General features: G+C 48.4%; 1 protein-coding gene across 1 annotated transcript; it reads left to right on the top strand.

The window, feature by feature from the left end:
• Positions 1-984: 984 nt before the first annotated feature.
• Positions 985-13,220, top strand: ect2l (epithelial cell transforming 2 like). Its single transcript, XM_008284139.1, has 21 exons — positions 985-1,116; positions 4,236-4,348; positions 4,459-4,621; positions 4,706-4,961; positions 5,180-5,399; positions 6,286-6,412; positions 6,893-7,058; positions 7,465-7,593; positions 7,667-7,759; positions 9,284-9,490; positions 9,603-9,706; positions 9,786-9,953; positions 10,234-10,320; positions 10,616-10,725; positions 10,825-10,972; positions 11,090-11,163; positions 11,242-11,398; positions 11,482-11,547; positions 11,653-11,741; positions 12,797-12,969; positions 13,087-13,220. The coding sequence occupies exons 1-21, from the start codon at positions 985-987 to the stop codon at positions 13,218-13,220; spliced, it is 2,916 nt and encodes a 971-aa protein (XP_008282361.1).
• The last annotated feature ends 1,105 nt before the right edge of the window (positions 13,221-14,325 follow it).

Raw genomic sequence — 14,325 nt, 5'->3', positions numbered from 1 at the left:
AACTGGGTGTCGTCTGCATAGCAGTGTAAATGTCTGCAGTGCTTCCTGATAATACTGCCTACAGGGAGCATGTACGAGGTCCTAACACAGAGCCCTGTGCTGTCAACAGTGAAAGACAGGAAGTGTTCTCACAGTGGGGTCAGGTGTGGTTTGGAGTCAATGGCTGAGACTGGTTCTTACAAAATGCTCCAAGGAAGAGGCAGGAAATGAAAGTTACCTGATGTCAGACACCTCCAGATCTTCAGGACTAGAGACAGAAGGAAGACCACTGCTGATCTTCAGCCAGAGATGCTTCTAGACCAGAGTCTGAGAAGGTCTCCAGAGTGACCATAAGAGACGACTGATGGAACAAGGCTTAGAGGGAAGAAGAGCTGCTGAGAAGCTTTACTGAGGCCTGCAAACATCCAGAAACACCTCAGGTTTGCCAGCGAGCACAAACACTGGACTGTAGATGACTGAAGAAGGTCCTCTGGACAGACGAGTCCGAGTCGGAACTCTTGGGTCAGCATCGTCGTGTTCATGTCCACCATCTACAGCAAGTCTGTGGGAACAGCTAGAAACTGTTGGAAGTCAATAACAGCAGACTGTCGAAAAGTCCATAAAACACAGGCAGCAAGAATGTCCAGGCCACAGGAGGCAGTAGAGAGTAGAGCCTTTTGGTGATTAAGTGTGAAAGAGGACTGTTTAGTTGTTTCACTTTGTTATTTGTCAAATAAATATCAATAACATTTTTAGTTTAAAATCAGTTTTTTCAAAGATTTCTAAAACATTGGTGTTTTCTGGTTTCCATGGTGCTCTGATAGACGTGTTTCCATGTGCATGAGCTGCTGGGCTGTTTGTCCTGCTGACGAGCAGCAGAGCCATGAGGCCTGTGCAGGAATGTGCTGCTGCTGCTGCTGCTGCTGCTGTGTTGACGCGTCTCTAAGGTTACAGAGAGCAGCGCTGGAGGCCTGCACAGCTCACAGTGGCTTCTCCTCCGTCAGCATGAGCCGGAACCCGCAGTCCGTCCCTCACTCGGTGAGGACCAGGAGCGACTATGAACCGGTCCGGAACCTGCGAACCGAGACCCGCTTCAGCAGCTGGACTCCGCTGAGCAACAAGCAGGGCAACACACAGGTCAGAGGAACAGCTGTGGCAGGGCCTGTGCTCTGTGGACATGAAGCTATGAATCAACTTATTGTGCTGTGTATATATTTAGTCATTTAATGTTTCACCTAGCTCCTTAATTTACTGGCATCAGGAGGGCAGTGGTGCCAGCTGAGGCCTGAGGGGAGAGGAAGGCCTCAGCAGTGGGTCCTGGGCAGGCGCCGTTCATGCCAGTGCAGGGAGGATGGGTTCGGGTTTAGGCAGACAACTGAAGCTCAAAACCCAAATGACTCCACAATAGATCAACTGGTATTAGAGGTTATTTGTATTTTAAATGAATGAATGTATTACACAATAAATCTGTACAGAACCAGTGTCCATTCAAACACTGCACATGTGAGCCTTCAACAGCACAACAGGAGTAAACGTTGAACCAGGGTGCTGACGGGAACCAACAAGGCACAGTTTAGGTAACAGGCCAATTAACCAGATGTGGAACAGCCGAGGCCTGCAGGCGCCTGAGTTGGAACGAAGCTGTTTCTTTAACCAATCAGAAGGGAGTTGGTGGTCCCTTTAACCAATCAGATTAAGAGTTGGTGTTTCCAGGGCAGCTCGCTGGCCCCACGATGACGTCAGCACTTCCACGTCCTCTGATTGGATGGTCGGCTCAGTCAAAGCTAGCGGTTCTTGTCTGTAAAGTCCTGCAAAAGATAAAACTTTATATAAAAGTATAATTTAAAAAAAAAAGGAAAAAGCTAAGCGAGCGGACATTCTCAGGCCTGGACAGAGCGACTGTCAGCACCAGGATCCAGGAGACCGAACAGGAGCGACGGGTAGCTGCTCAGCAGAGGGACTGGACCGGTTCTGAGGAGAGGAGAATGGAGTGTGTTCGGTGACTAGAACATATGTTTCTGTCATGTTTTTGGGCTGATATTGATGCTCCTGTTAGATGTGCAGGTCAGCGTAGCGGGGGTCTTAGCCACACTCCCGCCGTTAGGTAACACGTTAGCATCTTAGCTGCTAACGGTTAGCAGCGAAGACGACCGTAGAGAAACGAGGTTCAAACACATAGCTTAAGGGCAGCGTAGCGGCCCACACAGCGTGTTTTTTCAGGGGAGCAGCCCCATAGATATGTATAATAAAGGTGAGATGTTTTAAGGCGGCGTTTCGAACGGGATCACCGGCGGCCATCTTGCCACAGGGCGGCTCTCTGGGGAACCTGTGGTACCAGGAGGAAGGTGAGCGATCTGCACAAACGTAGGTACTCTGATCCCGCTGACATCTGGACGGATTTACAAACGGTTTGGTTTTTTCAAACGTTATTAATGTGGCGACAATTCAAATTATAAAAATACAAATAAAATACAAAACATTTAAAATACTAATTGTTGCTGGCCATGAGAGTGTAACATAATTATCCATCAGTGCAGCGTTATAACTACACCTGTGACGTTTAGAACAAACCAAACAGTTTGAAAATATGTAGAAAACTGAGCAAGTTATGGTTATTTAAAAAGTACATGCGCCACTAAGACACGATGTTATGGGTGAGCAGCGCACCGAGCCAAGATGGCCGCCAGTGTGGCCGTGCGATTCCATTGGCCGACAGCGGAACGAGACATCAGGCCTTTATTATACGTATCTATGGGAACAGCGGTGAGAACCCGGATGTGATGTATGCGGTGCAGCTGTGGCAGACTGAAAGGAGACGTGTTGAATGGTTTAACTGGGTTTCTTGCTTCAGTGATGCCATTCATTCATTCTCTGGAGGTGAGATCCCTGTCTGCACTGCACCGTCCTGTTATGCTGCCTTTCTGCATCATACTGGTGGTTTCTGTAGCCGACGGTGTTAACAGGTGGTTTGGTCTGGGCAGGACGCCGCTGGAGGCCCAGGAGGACCATGCACGGCCCGCCACTGGTGTCGGTGGAGATTCAGACAGAATTCAGGACATGTGTAGCTGGACGGCCTCAGAGTTGACCTATTTAGTGTTTAGGACCCAAAACTGAGTTCTGGCTGACTTTTAGGAATTTTATATTTGCACACCTGGAAACTTTTGTATTTCCGACCTCAAATATACACCTTACCTGGTAAGTCATTGTCAAGGTTCAGCATCTCCAGAGAACACAGACACAGGCGTTCCTAGCAGATCATAGTGATAGGATGGCTCTAGCAAAGGCCAAAGCCCAGGTCACTGGTCCTCAGAAATGGAAAAGCTAATGCAAAATTCCTCCCCAGAAGGTTTTTTTTCAAGTGTATATAAATCAGATCCAGTCTATTGTCGTGTTGCTGCACATACACAGCAGTACAGGCAGTTTCTCCAGGGTCCAATAACAGTTTAAATAAGCAAGTGTTTGCGTATCTGGATCAGCAGCCCAGCGTTCTGACAGCTGGTGGCATGAAGCTGTTGATCAGTCTGGAGGTTCTTCCTCTAACGCTCCAGAAACAAACAGTTCAAACAGTTCATGGAGAGGGTGTGACTCGTATATCTCATATCTATGGATGGGTCCATGTGTCCCACTAGAAATACAGCCATTGGTCAGCATTCCACCAACCATGAGGCCTGTAACATCAGTACCGTTTGGTTTGTGGAACATCAATGTTCCATTTTATTTATTTATTTTCTGTTTTGCCTAAATGTAGAGGTTCACTGGTGGAGGGTGGGCTCATCGGTAGGAGACACAGACTGGTGTCTGTAGGCATCGATGTGTTGTTAGTGTATGAGGCACAAGCTGCTGCCATGTTGTCTTCATGTTAAAGGCTTTCTTTGCTGATACATGCGCTTTAAACGAACATTGAACAGAGAAACTGATGATGATTCAACACTCAACAGGCTCATAGGTCCTCAGTGGATTGATATATTTTTATTTGCAGAAAGGAGATTCTCAAAACCCATTTCAGTGTCTTTGTTAGTCTGGATGTCTGTTGTCTTCCCCTCCTCACTGTAGTTTTTCAGTTTTCCAATATGTTCAATAATGCACAAACGTAGCGTGGTGGTCGCCCACGTGTATGCAGTGTGTAGCTATGTAAAGAATAAAGCATTAACACCAGGGAGCAGTGGTTGTGACACTAATTATACGTCACTTTGCATATAAGCGTCTGTGAAATAGAACTGTAGAACTGTAATGTGTGTGTTTTACCTGGCGTCCAGCTGTTTGATGAGCGGCTGAAGCTGCTGCTGCACTGGTTTGATCTGTGGACGGACCGACAGAGGAAACAGCTGCTGCTCTCTCTGCTCACACGGTGCACCAAATCACAGCTCGAGTAAGGACGTTTCTCCACATTGTTCTGTGCAGATCTATCTCATGTAATCCTTTCATACCTGTGTTTTCTCAGCTTGAATTTATTTTGAAAACCTCTGACACTGTGAGTAGGTACTGTCAGGATTTGCTGACTGAGGCGGTTCCGGTGACCCAGGTGGACTTCACAGCGGTGCTGCCTCGGTTTCTGTCCCTCTATGTGATGTCCTTCCTGTCCCCCCGTGACCTCTGCAGTGCCGCCCAGGTCAGCTGGCACTGGAGGGTTCTGGCTGAGCAGGTGAGCGATCTAACCTTTAGGTCAGTGATTAGGTTTCTTTTTTTAAAGAGAGTAAAACCCGTCTTGTCTTTGTCCTCCCTGCAGGACTGTCTGTGGGCGAGCCGGTGCATCAGAAGAGGCTGGTTCTTGCCCTACAGTCCTGCAGACAAAGAGTTTGGAGCCTGGAAGAACCACTACATCACCTGCGTCCTCACAGTGGACTGGCTCAGCCCACAGGAGGCAGCACAGAAGTACAGGACTCTGAAGCAGCAGAGCTGGGGAGCGATGGAGGAGGATGAGGAGGAGGAGGAGGAGAGGAGGGTCAGGGAGAAGATCAGGGACAAGATTCAGGAGGAGAAGAGTGAGTGGAAAGAAAGAAATGACAAAATAGTTGATTGTATGTGATGTCTCACTCTTTCCTTTATGAACCTTTACCTTTGTCTTGTTTGTTTCTGCTCTAAGAGTCCAAAAGTCTGTTTCTTCTCCTGTTCATTGCTCTCCATCTTCTGATCTGCTCAGCAAACAACTATCTTATGAAAAACCTGCACTTTTAGTGACTTGTGCCGACATTGTTTGTAGGAGTATCTCTGAGAACCAGGAGAGCCTGGGGCAGCTCCACAAAGCCACAGTGGTCCAGAGGTGGAGGTTCCCAGTTGGGGAGGGCCAGCTCAGGTGTAGCCTTCGTCTCCTGGCCTCCGAGGGCTGGTGGATCTTCCAGCTTTTGTCTTAACCTGGATGGGAGACGACCTACAACTGCAGATCAGAGCCCGGAGAGAGTGCAGGTCTCCAGCCTAAGCAGGTGATTGTCTTCACTGAGCAATGACATCAAACACCTGTATACAGGGTAGACACGTGTGAGCCCGGTTCTTTAGCTGGAAGCCCAACAACACAGCGGAGAACTGTTCAGTTCACAGATGTAGAGTTTATTCAGGTCACAGGTAAAGTGAGGCAGCGCTGGGCTCGGAGTGACAGAGCTCTCTATCAGAAGGAGCCCTGATGTCCAGGAATGATTCACATTTATCTTGTTGGGCTGGGCTTGTATGCAACCGAGTATAATTGACCAGTTACTGTGACGTGGACATGCGTGCCTTGTCCACGCTCTGTCAGTGTGGTGAGCATCATGTGTGGGTGTTGTTGGTACGGCGGGCGTCTACAGTAACCGTCCTACTGATAGAACAGAGGAGCTTCAGCTGTCTCCTGGTCTGTAAACCAGGTCTGACGTCTTCAAGGACGTATATCACTCCATCATCAAGTATACACACTGTGTTTATACAGTTTGAATAACAATGAACTCAAACCTGAAATGAGATGTTCTAATAATCTGAGAAAGTGAATTTCTGATTTCCATGAGCTACGAGCCATAACCGTCAAAATAAAATATCATTAGTAGACATTTCACTTTATGTGTAATGCATACAGAATATAGAAAGCACGATCTTTTAACAATAAATGTGATCTTTTCATTGTATATATATATTTAGTTTCACACTTTCTATGTGTTGTCCTCTTCACATTTCTTTCCAGGTAAACAAAGGAGCCTCAACGTTCACACTGTTCACGCCGGCAGATGTTTTCTACAAGACAGCAAATGTCCATAAATGTTGAGCAGTTCTTTGGACGTATGAAATCGAATGCAGCTTTTACTTCTATGAGCGAGCGCATTAGGAGCATGTGTTTTCTTGCAGTGAAGGACGGACCAGAGCCAGAGGAAAGCAGTCCACCCCCAGACCTGCACCGGACCACTCAGTCTCCTCCCCACGGCCCACAGCTCCCCTCCTGCTGCTCGTCTCCAACAGAACTCCTGCTTATGAGGTAACAGACAAATGAAGAGAGTCTGTGTGAGGGCTGAGCCCCAATAGCCGGCTATTCGTTCGCTGTGCTGGAATCGGGATATCAAACTGGACCTCCGAGTATCCCGCCGCCGCGGAAACGGAGCCGTCACCGCTAACCTAAACACAGAAACTGGCCTGTGTAGCCAAATGCGGCCTGTGCGTCGTTCACGCTCGCTCCAGCTCGTAGGAGCCCGAGCTCGTCCGAGGGCAACCCCCCCGTCGACAAAAACAGTCAGCCACAACCCCCCCGTCGACAAAAAAAGTCAGCCACCACCACCGATCAGCACCTCCGAATATTCAGGATATTCATCATTAATTGGGACCGAATGTCTGGAGATCAGAAATTGCTATTGGGACCAGCCCTAGTCTGTGTCTGACCTCAGAGAGAGCAGCAGTGAAACAAAAATGGTCAGTAGGAAGATGAAGCGGTGATGTTTCTCCCCGTCTGCTCTCCATGTAGCTGCTGCTGAGCGGCGTGAAGGCCGGAGTGATGGTGCTGCTGTACGACCACAGAGGGACTCTGTCAGCTGTGCTCACCCAGGTGGAGAGAGCCCTGTGTGGACAGCCGGCTCAGAGGCTCGGCCTGCTGGCACCAGGAGGAACGGAGGAACTTCATCTGCTTTATAGTGAGAATGAATTATCCTGTGGATCCATTGACAGGGTTGCTGCCAGTCTAACTGGAGCGACCAGCGCTAGGTGTTGTTCACTCCTCCAAAATCCAAGACTGTTTATCAAAGGTCTTGTGCTAAGTTTACTTTCCATTTGGACTCCCACAGTCCTGATCAGTAGGTGCAGCTTTTAGTCGAGCACGTTTCCAACACGTTCTCATGTTTGGATGCATCCAAAGTACTTGATGCAGTTCAAAACATAACTTTGATTAATTCACTTCAACCTATCACATGTCTTTTTAAAATATCTTCTGAATCAAAGTGTCCCTTTCAACTCTGATGGCTCAAAATGGAAGCAGTTAACGTATTAAAAACCTTATTTTCACTCTGTTGATCCGGTTTTCTGATCACTTGTTCCCTTCAGGCAGCAGCCTATCAGAGAGGACACTGCTGACCCCTGACCACAGAGGATTCTGGGAAGCGCTGTGTGGCTGGGTTGCACCGACTGACCAAGGAGGAGGGATCGACATCTTCTCCCCGCTGGCTGCATCTGGTAGCGTGATGCTAACACACTTTGTAATCTAGGCTTCCTCAGTTACATCATCTCACTGCTCCTCCTCTCACAGCATCAGGAGTGGCTCTGATCCAACGTCTGTCTGCTCTGACCGGTCTGGAGGTTCGGGCACCGCTGGGTCTGGCCACTGGGAGTTTCCAGAACAGTGAGTAACCAGTATCAGTTTGGTGATGCCACATCAGTCAGTCAGTTCTTTGATCTAAAATGCTGGGACCTTGTTGTTCATGAGGTTGAAGCACCAGGTGTGTTCTTTGTTCAGTGTCAGGTTAACCCCCCAGCTGCAGTTCCCGAGGGTCATGTTTTACTCACTGAGCTTCATGTTTCTCTGCAACATCAAGTCCTGGCCCTCTATGGAAACAGAACGACCACGAAGAAGGAGAGAGAACTCAGACAGGTCTTCTGTACAGTATGACAGTAATACTAGCAAGAAATTCATAGAAATAACATGAGCAGAAGTAGGTTTGCTTTCATCGCTCGTTTAAGAGGAAAAAAGACAAAAGCTTTAACAGACAGTGCTTCTCCAAGTGCCTGCAGGCATTACTAATCCTGAAAAAACAGCAGCCCCGCATACTAGAGGCGTTTTATTACCGTGATGTCCAGACTATTGAGCTCCACCCACTGACTTTAAACAGGAAACCAGGTGTGTTCATATCCAGGCTGCAGGTGTCTCTAAGCTGCAGGTGTCCACGTTGGAACATGAGATATTTACACAGAAAGATGTTTGAACCTTTAATTAAATGCGTAGCGGTAACATCCACAGATACGTACCGTAGAGGCTTTTTTCTGAACACTTCCTGTAACACGGCTGGTTAAGGAAATAAAACTCCAGCAGCTACCAGGAAAAGTCACTGATGGCTATCTTCATCTTCCTCCTGCACTAAAACCACTAAAGTCGTCTTCTTCAGTGTCTTCAGGAGCTGAACAGCCTCAGAATCACTTCATCACTTCCTCAGTCTCTCTGTCGTTTTCGCTCTCAGCCTCACTTTGGTCTCGAGGTGAATTCATGAAACTCATAAAAACCCATAAATTAGCTCATCGTTGTTGAAGCCTCAGAGTTCAAAGTGTGTGAACAAAGTTGCGGCTCATAGTCTGGACATTAGGGTGCCTACATTTCCATCTATCTGCTCTGCGTAAACACTGCCTGCAGTTCAGGCAAAACAAATACAAACACATCCAGATTGTCTGTAATGTGACTGCTGGTCACAGCTGGGTTCAGGGCTTTGGGTCGCACCAGAGGGCACTCAGTGCAAATGGTTGTTTTTTTAGGTCACAGACAGGAAGAAGTAACAGTTTGCTTAAATTTAATTAAAAACCAAAAACATGAATTTCCTCCACATGTTCTCTGTCTGCCTTCACAGTGACTGGCTGGAGCCACTGCTACAAATAGTAAACGTAACCGAAGAAAAGCTGAATCCTGTGTTGTGAAATAATACAAATGCTGCTCCGATGAGTCTGAGAATAATCAAAAGCATCATTCATGAACCTGAAGTTGTGTATTTATGGATTAATTCAAAGAGCGTCGGAGAATTCAGTTGCTTTGTACATAGGTTCTTGCCCTGACAGATGGTGTACTGTTGGTGAATCATGTACATGTATAAACTAAAGCAGCATGCCTTGTAGGGTTCAGAGAGATAAAGCCACAACAGAACGGTGACTTTCCTTGTCCCAGTCCTCAGTGAGTGGTCGGACAGCAGCGTGAGTCCTGGGCAGTCGGACCAGCAGCCAACACCTCCGCCTCTGCAGTATGTGAGTGATGGCGTGCTGCAGTTCTGGTGCAGACAGGCCCAGTGGATGGAGGAGGCTCTGGTGGAGCTGAGGGGCTCCATGGGGCCACAGATCCAGCAGGCCAGTCTCCAGGCCCGGGGCCGAGCTCTGGGTGGGTTCCACACACGTGTCTGTTTAAATGCAGGAAACACAGCTGGACTCTCAGCACGTTTTAGCACGTGTGCCTCCAGTAGACCCTCGTAAGAACGTCTCAACTGTTGTAGGTTATTTCCTGTGGGAGGAAGGCTGCCTGGACCAGCTCTGTGTGTCCAAAGATCTGAGTGAGGCTCTGACTGAAGGACTCACTGCTCTGACCAGACAGGAGGAGGTGGGAGCTGCTGCACATGAGTGTTTGTAATCCTTTCAAAGTCACATCACAAACGAGCTGTCTGCTCTTCCTCCTTCAGACCAGACCTGTGGAGTTTCTCTCAACCTTCCTGACCAGATGGAGTAAAGAGAAGGAGGGACAGCAGAGTGACGGAGAGGACCAGAGGAGAAACCAAGCAGCAGATGATTTGTCTTCAGCACCACATGAGTCACAGACGGGCTTCAGCCTGATACCTGAGCTCGCACAGGTGTGTGTGAAAGACAGACTGGTGAAGATCTGGTTTTAATCCTGTGATGTTTTAGTGGCATGTCTGAGCATCTCTTGCCGTAGTGTATTGATAACAAACACAGATTCAGACTTCCAGGATTTCATACGTACCAAACGTCAGGAACCGGTTCTGTGACCCACATCGAAGCCAGTTTACAGCAGGAAGGGGTCATTGTCATGGAAAGAAACCTTATAAATGTGTTACTTTCTACACACACAGATGAGTTTTTGAGATGTTTACAGATCTGTTCTGTCCTCAGGCACCGTTGGATTGGAGAGGCTCGGTGGCCAGAGAGCTGCACCACAGTGAGCGTCTCTATCTGGGAAGGCTGCGTGCCGTGCTGAAGGTATGCCTTCTATTTCTTCTTCTTCAGACACACTGAGCAGTTATTGAAGTGCAGAAACCAGCCGGTGATAATAATGCTGCAGACGTGGAGCCCTTCAGCAGATCATGGGGAGTTCATGTAATGCCTTATTACACTTATTATAGTATATAAACTATCTATTTATGGATCAACTGCAGCCCAGCAAGTGCTGTGTTTGTGTGTTTTGCCTGAGAAAGGCTTCACGCTGAGCAGAAGAGAGCTTGTCGATGCCAGAGAGCTGTGGTGTTGCATTGATGTGTGTCCCTCTGTGCTGCAGGTTTACCAGGAGCCTCTGACAGCAGCTCTGGACTCCAACAGGGCCATTCTCAGCCACACCGACATCCAGGTCATCCTCAGTCCTGTCACGCTCATCCTGGAGCTTCACCGGTACTAACACTCACTTATAAACATGCATGGAGCCGTCTGGTTGCCTCTCGGTGTGGACGTACCGTGGCAGCTGTGTGTGTGTGTGTGTGTGTGTTACAGGGTGTTTGAGGCAGACCTGCAGTCCAGGCTGCAGCAGTGGGGAGCAGAGCAGTGTGTTGGAGATGTGTTTGTAAAGTTCTGCTCCAAACTCAGAGTCTACAGCAACTACCTCAACAACTACACAACGGCCCTCCGGACTATTGATAAGGTGGAGTCGGACTGTGTTCATGCTCTCCAAGTTCGATGTGTTCAGTGGAGTTAAAGTTCTGTGCTTGTGTCAGCTCTCATCCTTCTGACTGAGCTGCTGTGTGTTTATGTGCATCAGTGCAGAGAGGACAAGCCTTTGTTTCGGCCGTTCCTGAGCAGAGCAGACAGAACTGTGGCGACGCACATGCTCAGGTAGCAGCACACACATGCTCTTTGTTTACTTCAATAAGTACCTGCCTCATCACATCACAAGCCCGTGTGCTGGTGAAGCCTGCAGGAGCTGCTGCTGTGTCCGGTGTGGAGAATTCAGGAGTACGTGACTCTGCTTCAAGCTCTGACCTTCCACACAAGCCCTGACCACGCTGACCACACACACCTCTGCTCTGCCCTCGGCACGCTGCTGCGATTCAGAGGTTTCATACAGCAGGTACCGAGCCAGGAGCCGTGCAGCTACCAGAACCTCCCTGTGTAGATGCTGTCAGTTGGGCTAAACTCGTTTGCTTCTTTCAGTTGAAGCGTAACTCGGAGGCAGATGGGCTGATAGACGAGACGCAGCGACTGATCCAAGGCTGTCCGGTGAAACATTCACACAGCTCTGCCTTTTCCTGCTTCATCTGCTCCATTTGCTCCAAATCAGACAAGCCTCCACGCTGAAGGGTTTTAACTGTGTGTCCTGTGTAGAACCTCAAGGAAGGAAACCGGCAGCTGATCATCACTCAGGATGCTGCTTTGCTCCGGAGTCCAGATGAACACGTTCCAGATTCTCTCAGGTAGCACACATGACTGCGTGCATCGGTGTACATTTAGTCCACTGTGGACTGTCTCTGTACCAGCTGCCATATACCAGCTGTGTCATTTCCTCATGTTCAACAACGATTTGTTAGAAAGGATGTCAGAACGTCACAGAGGGCATTCGGAGGCTCAGACCAAACCCTCGTCAGGTTTCCAAAACAATACGTTTATTTACAATATTTATAATTAATGACGTATGCACAACAATAAATATGAAAACACCAGAAACAATCAAAACCCAGAGTGCAAATAGTGAAACTAATATTTACAACTAGCAGAAGCAGAAGCAGGGCTCAGGAGTGACGCCAACAGGCGAGGAGGACCGATTCAAATACAAACTGAACGACTGCTGATGGTGAAACAAACCCAAACGTAGGACTGACCACGTCAGGAAAGCTCAAACGATTAACCGTAACTTTAGCAACACAGACTAAATTAACAGTGAAGGCTAACAGGACACAGCGGGGAATAGGGGCTTACGGTCAGGGAGACGAGCATCCAGAAGCTTTGTCAGAACCGGGTTGCAGAGAAGGCGGCATGAAGTCACTCAGCAGGAGTGGTTGCAGCAGGACGGGTCCAGACTGAAGCAGAAGGAAAACAGGATTAGAGCACAGATATCGCAGAGCCTGAGAGAGACCGATGGTTGGTCAGTTCAGCGTCGAGTCGCCGTCCGAAGCCAGCATTTTTGAGGAGGAAGGAGTCAGCTCAGTGTAAACCAGGTGAGATCAGCTGACTCACCACACCTGTCCACACCTGGCACACCAGGCCTTAGGAAGAAGGAACGGAGGGAGGAGGAAGGGAAAAGGGGAGAAACAGCTGGCAGTAGGCGGAGCCAGAGGTGGAGGGCATGACACAGAGAGCAGTATGACTGATGTCAGTGTTATCCTGCTCTCTGGTACAGCGTAGATGGAAACTTTGCAAAGTGATGTCCTGCATATTTTAAGTTACAGCATTTATGTGTGTATATATACGTACAGCGTGTAGAGCCAGTGCTAGCTTTGTGTGTGACTTGTGTCCCTCTGTGTGATCACAGGACCTATGAGCAGGTGTGTGACGTGGGCCTCTTCCTGTTCAGTGATGCTTTGGTGCTGACCCGCAGAAACGTGCATCACACACCGTTCACGCTGGCTCACCGCAGCACACACACATTCCTGGCCTCAGTGGAGCTCAGCAGCCTGACTGTCAGAGAGATCACACATTCACGCTGTGAGTGTTCACCATGTGCACTAGCCTTCTGAAAGCCTGGTCTCTGCTGACCTCCAGTGGTTTACCCGCTCAGCTGCAGGCAGAAGCTCACACAGGTCTTCACGGCTTCCTCTGCAGGTGTGAGCCACGCCTTCGTTCTTCAGGGTCCTCGTCGTTCGTGGGTTTGTGCCCCAGAGAGAGGGGACGAGAAGGAGCACTTCCTGTCTGTGCTGCGTTCAGCCATCCACTGTGCTCTGAGAGGACATCAGTGAAGCTCTGAGAGGACAAGACGAGGTTTGGACACAGCTGTCGGCCCTTTCTTCATCTGAAACGGTTTATTTAGAAAATCAGGAAATCTGTCCCCATGTGGGGTAAAGACATAGCGCTCCTCGTGTCCCACTTAGACCCCACAGGTGATCCACTAAGTATGTTTATTAGTCAGCTAAAGGGACTAGGGTATAGTTGGCAAGCGTACCTGGCAAGCACCTGTAAAACAGGACAGGTACACAGTTCATGTCCACAAGTGTCTGGTCAGGAGGAGTTTCACTCACTAAGTCAGTCAAAGTGCTGACTAGACCTTACTATTCACAGCAACACGTTTAAATACATATTGTAAGATGAGACCTGGATAAATATCACCACAGCAAAGTTAGAAACTGCTGCAGTGCTTTCAGTCTAATGCTAAGAGCTGTTTGATGTGTAGACATTTAAAAGCAGTTTGCATTGTGTCGACCAGTCTAGTGTTTTAGTGAACTCTCGGTGTGCTGAACCCTCTAAACTGAGAAAAGAAGTCACTGCCAACCGCACAGAAATACATGTGGGTCCACAAAGAGTCAGAGAGAGGAAGGTAGTTTAGATAGAACATCCCAGGTGACAGCTTTGAGTTGTCCTGATGGAGCTGCACATCACACAGGGTTAGCTTAAGGACTGTGGAGAAGGTTTTCAAAACGTGGTGGTTTTAAAGTCTCTGCCTTAAAGACACAAACCCAGCAGTGAGCTTTGGGTTTCAGAGGCTTTATAGAAATTACAGTAAAATGAAAACTACAAAAAGCAGTTGTTTTTGGTGCACAGTGTGTGAAGACATCTTGGAGATCTTTCCTTGTTCTGTGGATTCAGTCTGTCTGTTCATGTGATCGCAGACGGACTCAGTAACGTTAAGATCAGGCCCCCGTGGTGCAGACCTCCTGTGTGGCTGTACGTTGGAGCTGTTGGCATGTTGCAGGATGAGTGTAGGGGCAGCAGACGCCTCCTCGTGTGATGAATCAGGATGTAAACAGGATCGTGCCACTGCGGTGTTTGTCTCCCTGTAGATCGTTGTGTCAGAAGAGAAACACTCCTCCAGCTCAAGGTATAAAAAATCTTTATTGATAAGCAAAA

This window comes from Stegastes partitus, unplaced genomic scaffold (assembly GCF_000690725.1).
Source record: "Stegastes partitus isolate 25-593 unplaced genomic scaffold, Stegastes_partitus-1.0.2 Scaffold348, whole genome shotgun sequence".
In the NCBI taxonomy this organism is placed as follows: domain Eukaryota; kingdom Metazoa; phylum Chordata; class Actinopteri; family Pomacentridae; genus Stegastes; species Stegastes partitus.
The sequence above is the reverse complement of the archived record's forward strand: the minus strand, read 5'-3'. Positions and strand labels throughout refer to the sequence as shown.

Excerpts from the sequence above, each read along its gene's own strand:
- ect2l (XM_008284139.1), top strand. The coding sequence starts at position 985 with ATGAGCCGGAACCCGCAGTCCGTCCCTCACTCGGTGAGGACCAGGAGC. Across the intron at positions 10,321-10,615 it reads GGCTGCGTGCCGTGCTGAAG|GTTTACCAGGAGCCTCTGAC; the intron begins GTATGCCTTCTA and ends TCTGTGCTGCAG. Across the intron at positions 10,973-11,089 it reads CCCTCCGGACTATTGATAAG|TGCAGAGAGGACAAGCCTTT; the intron begins GTGGAGTCGGAC and ends TATGTGCATCAG.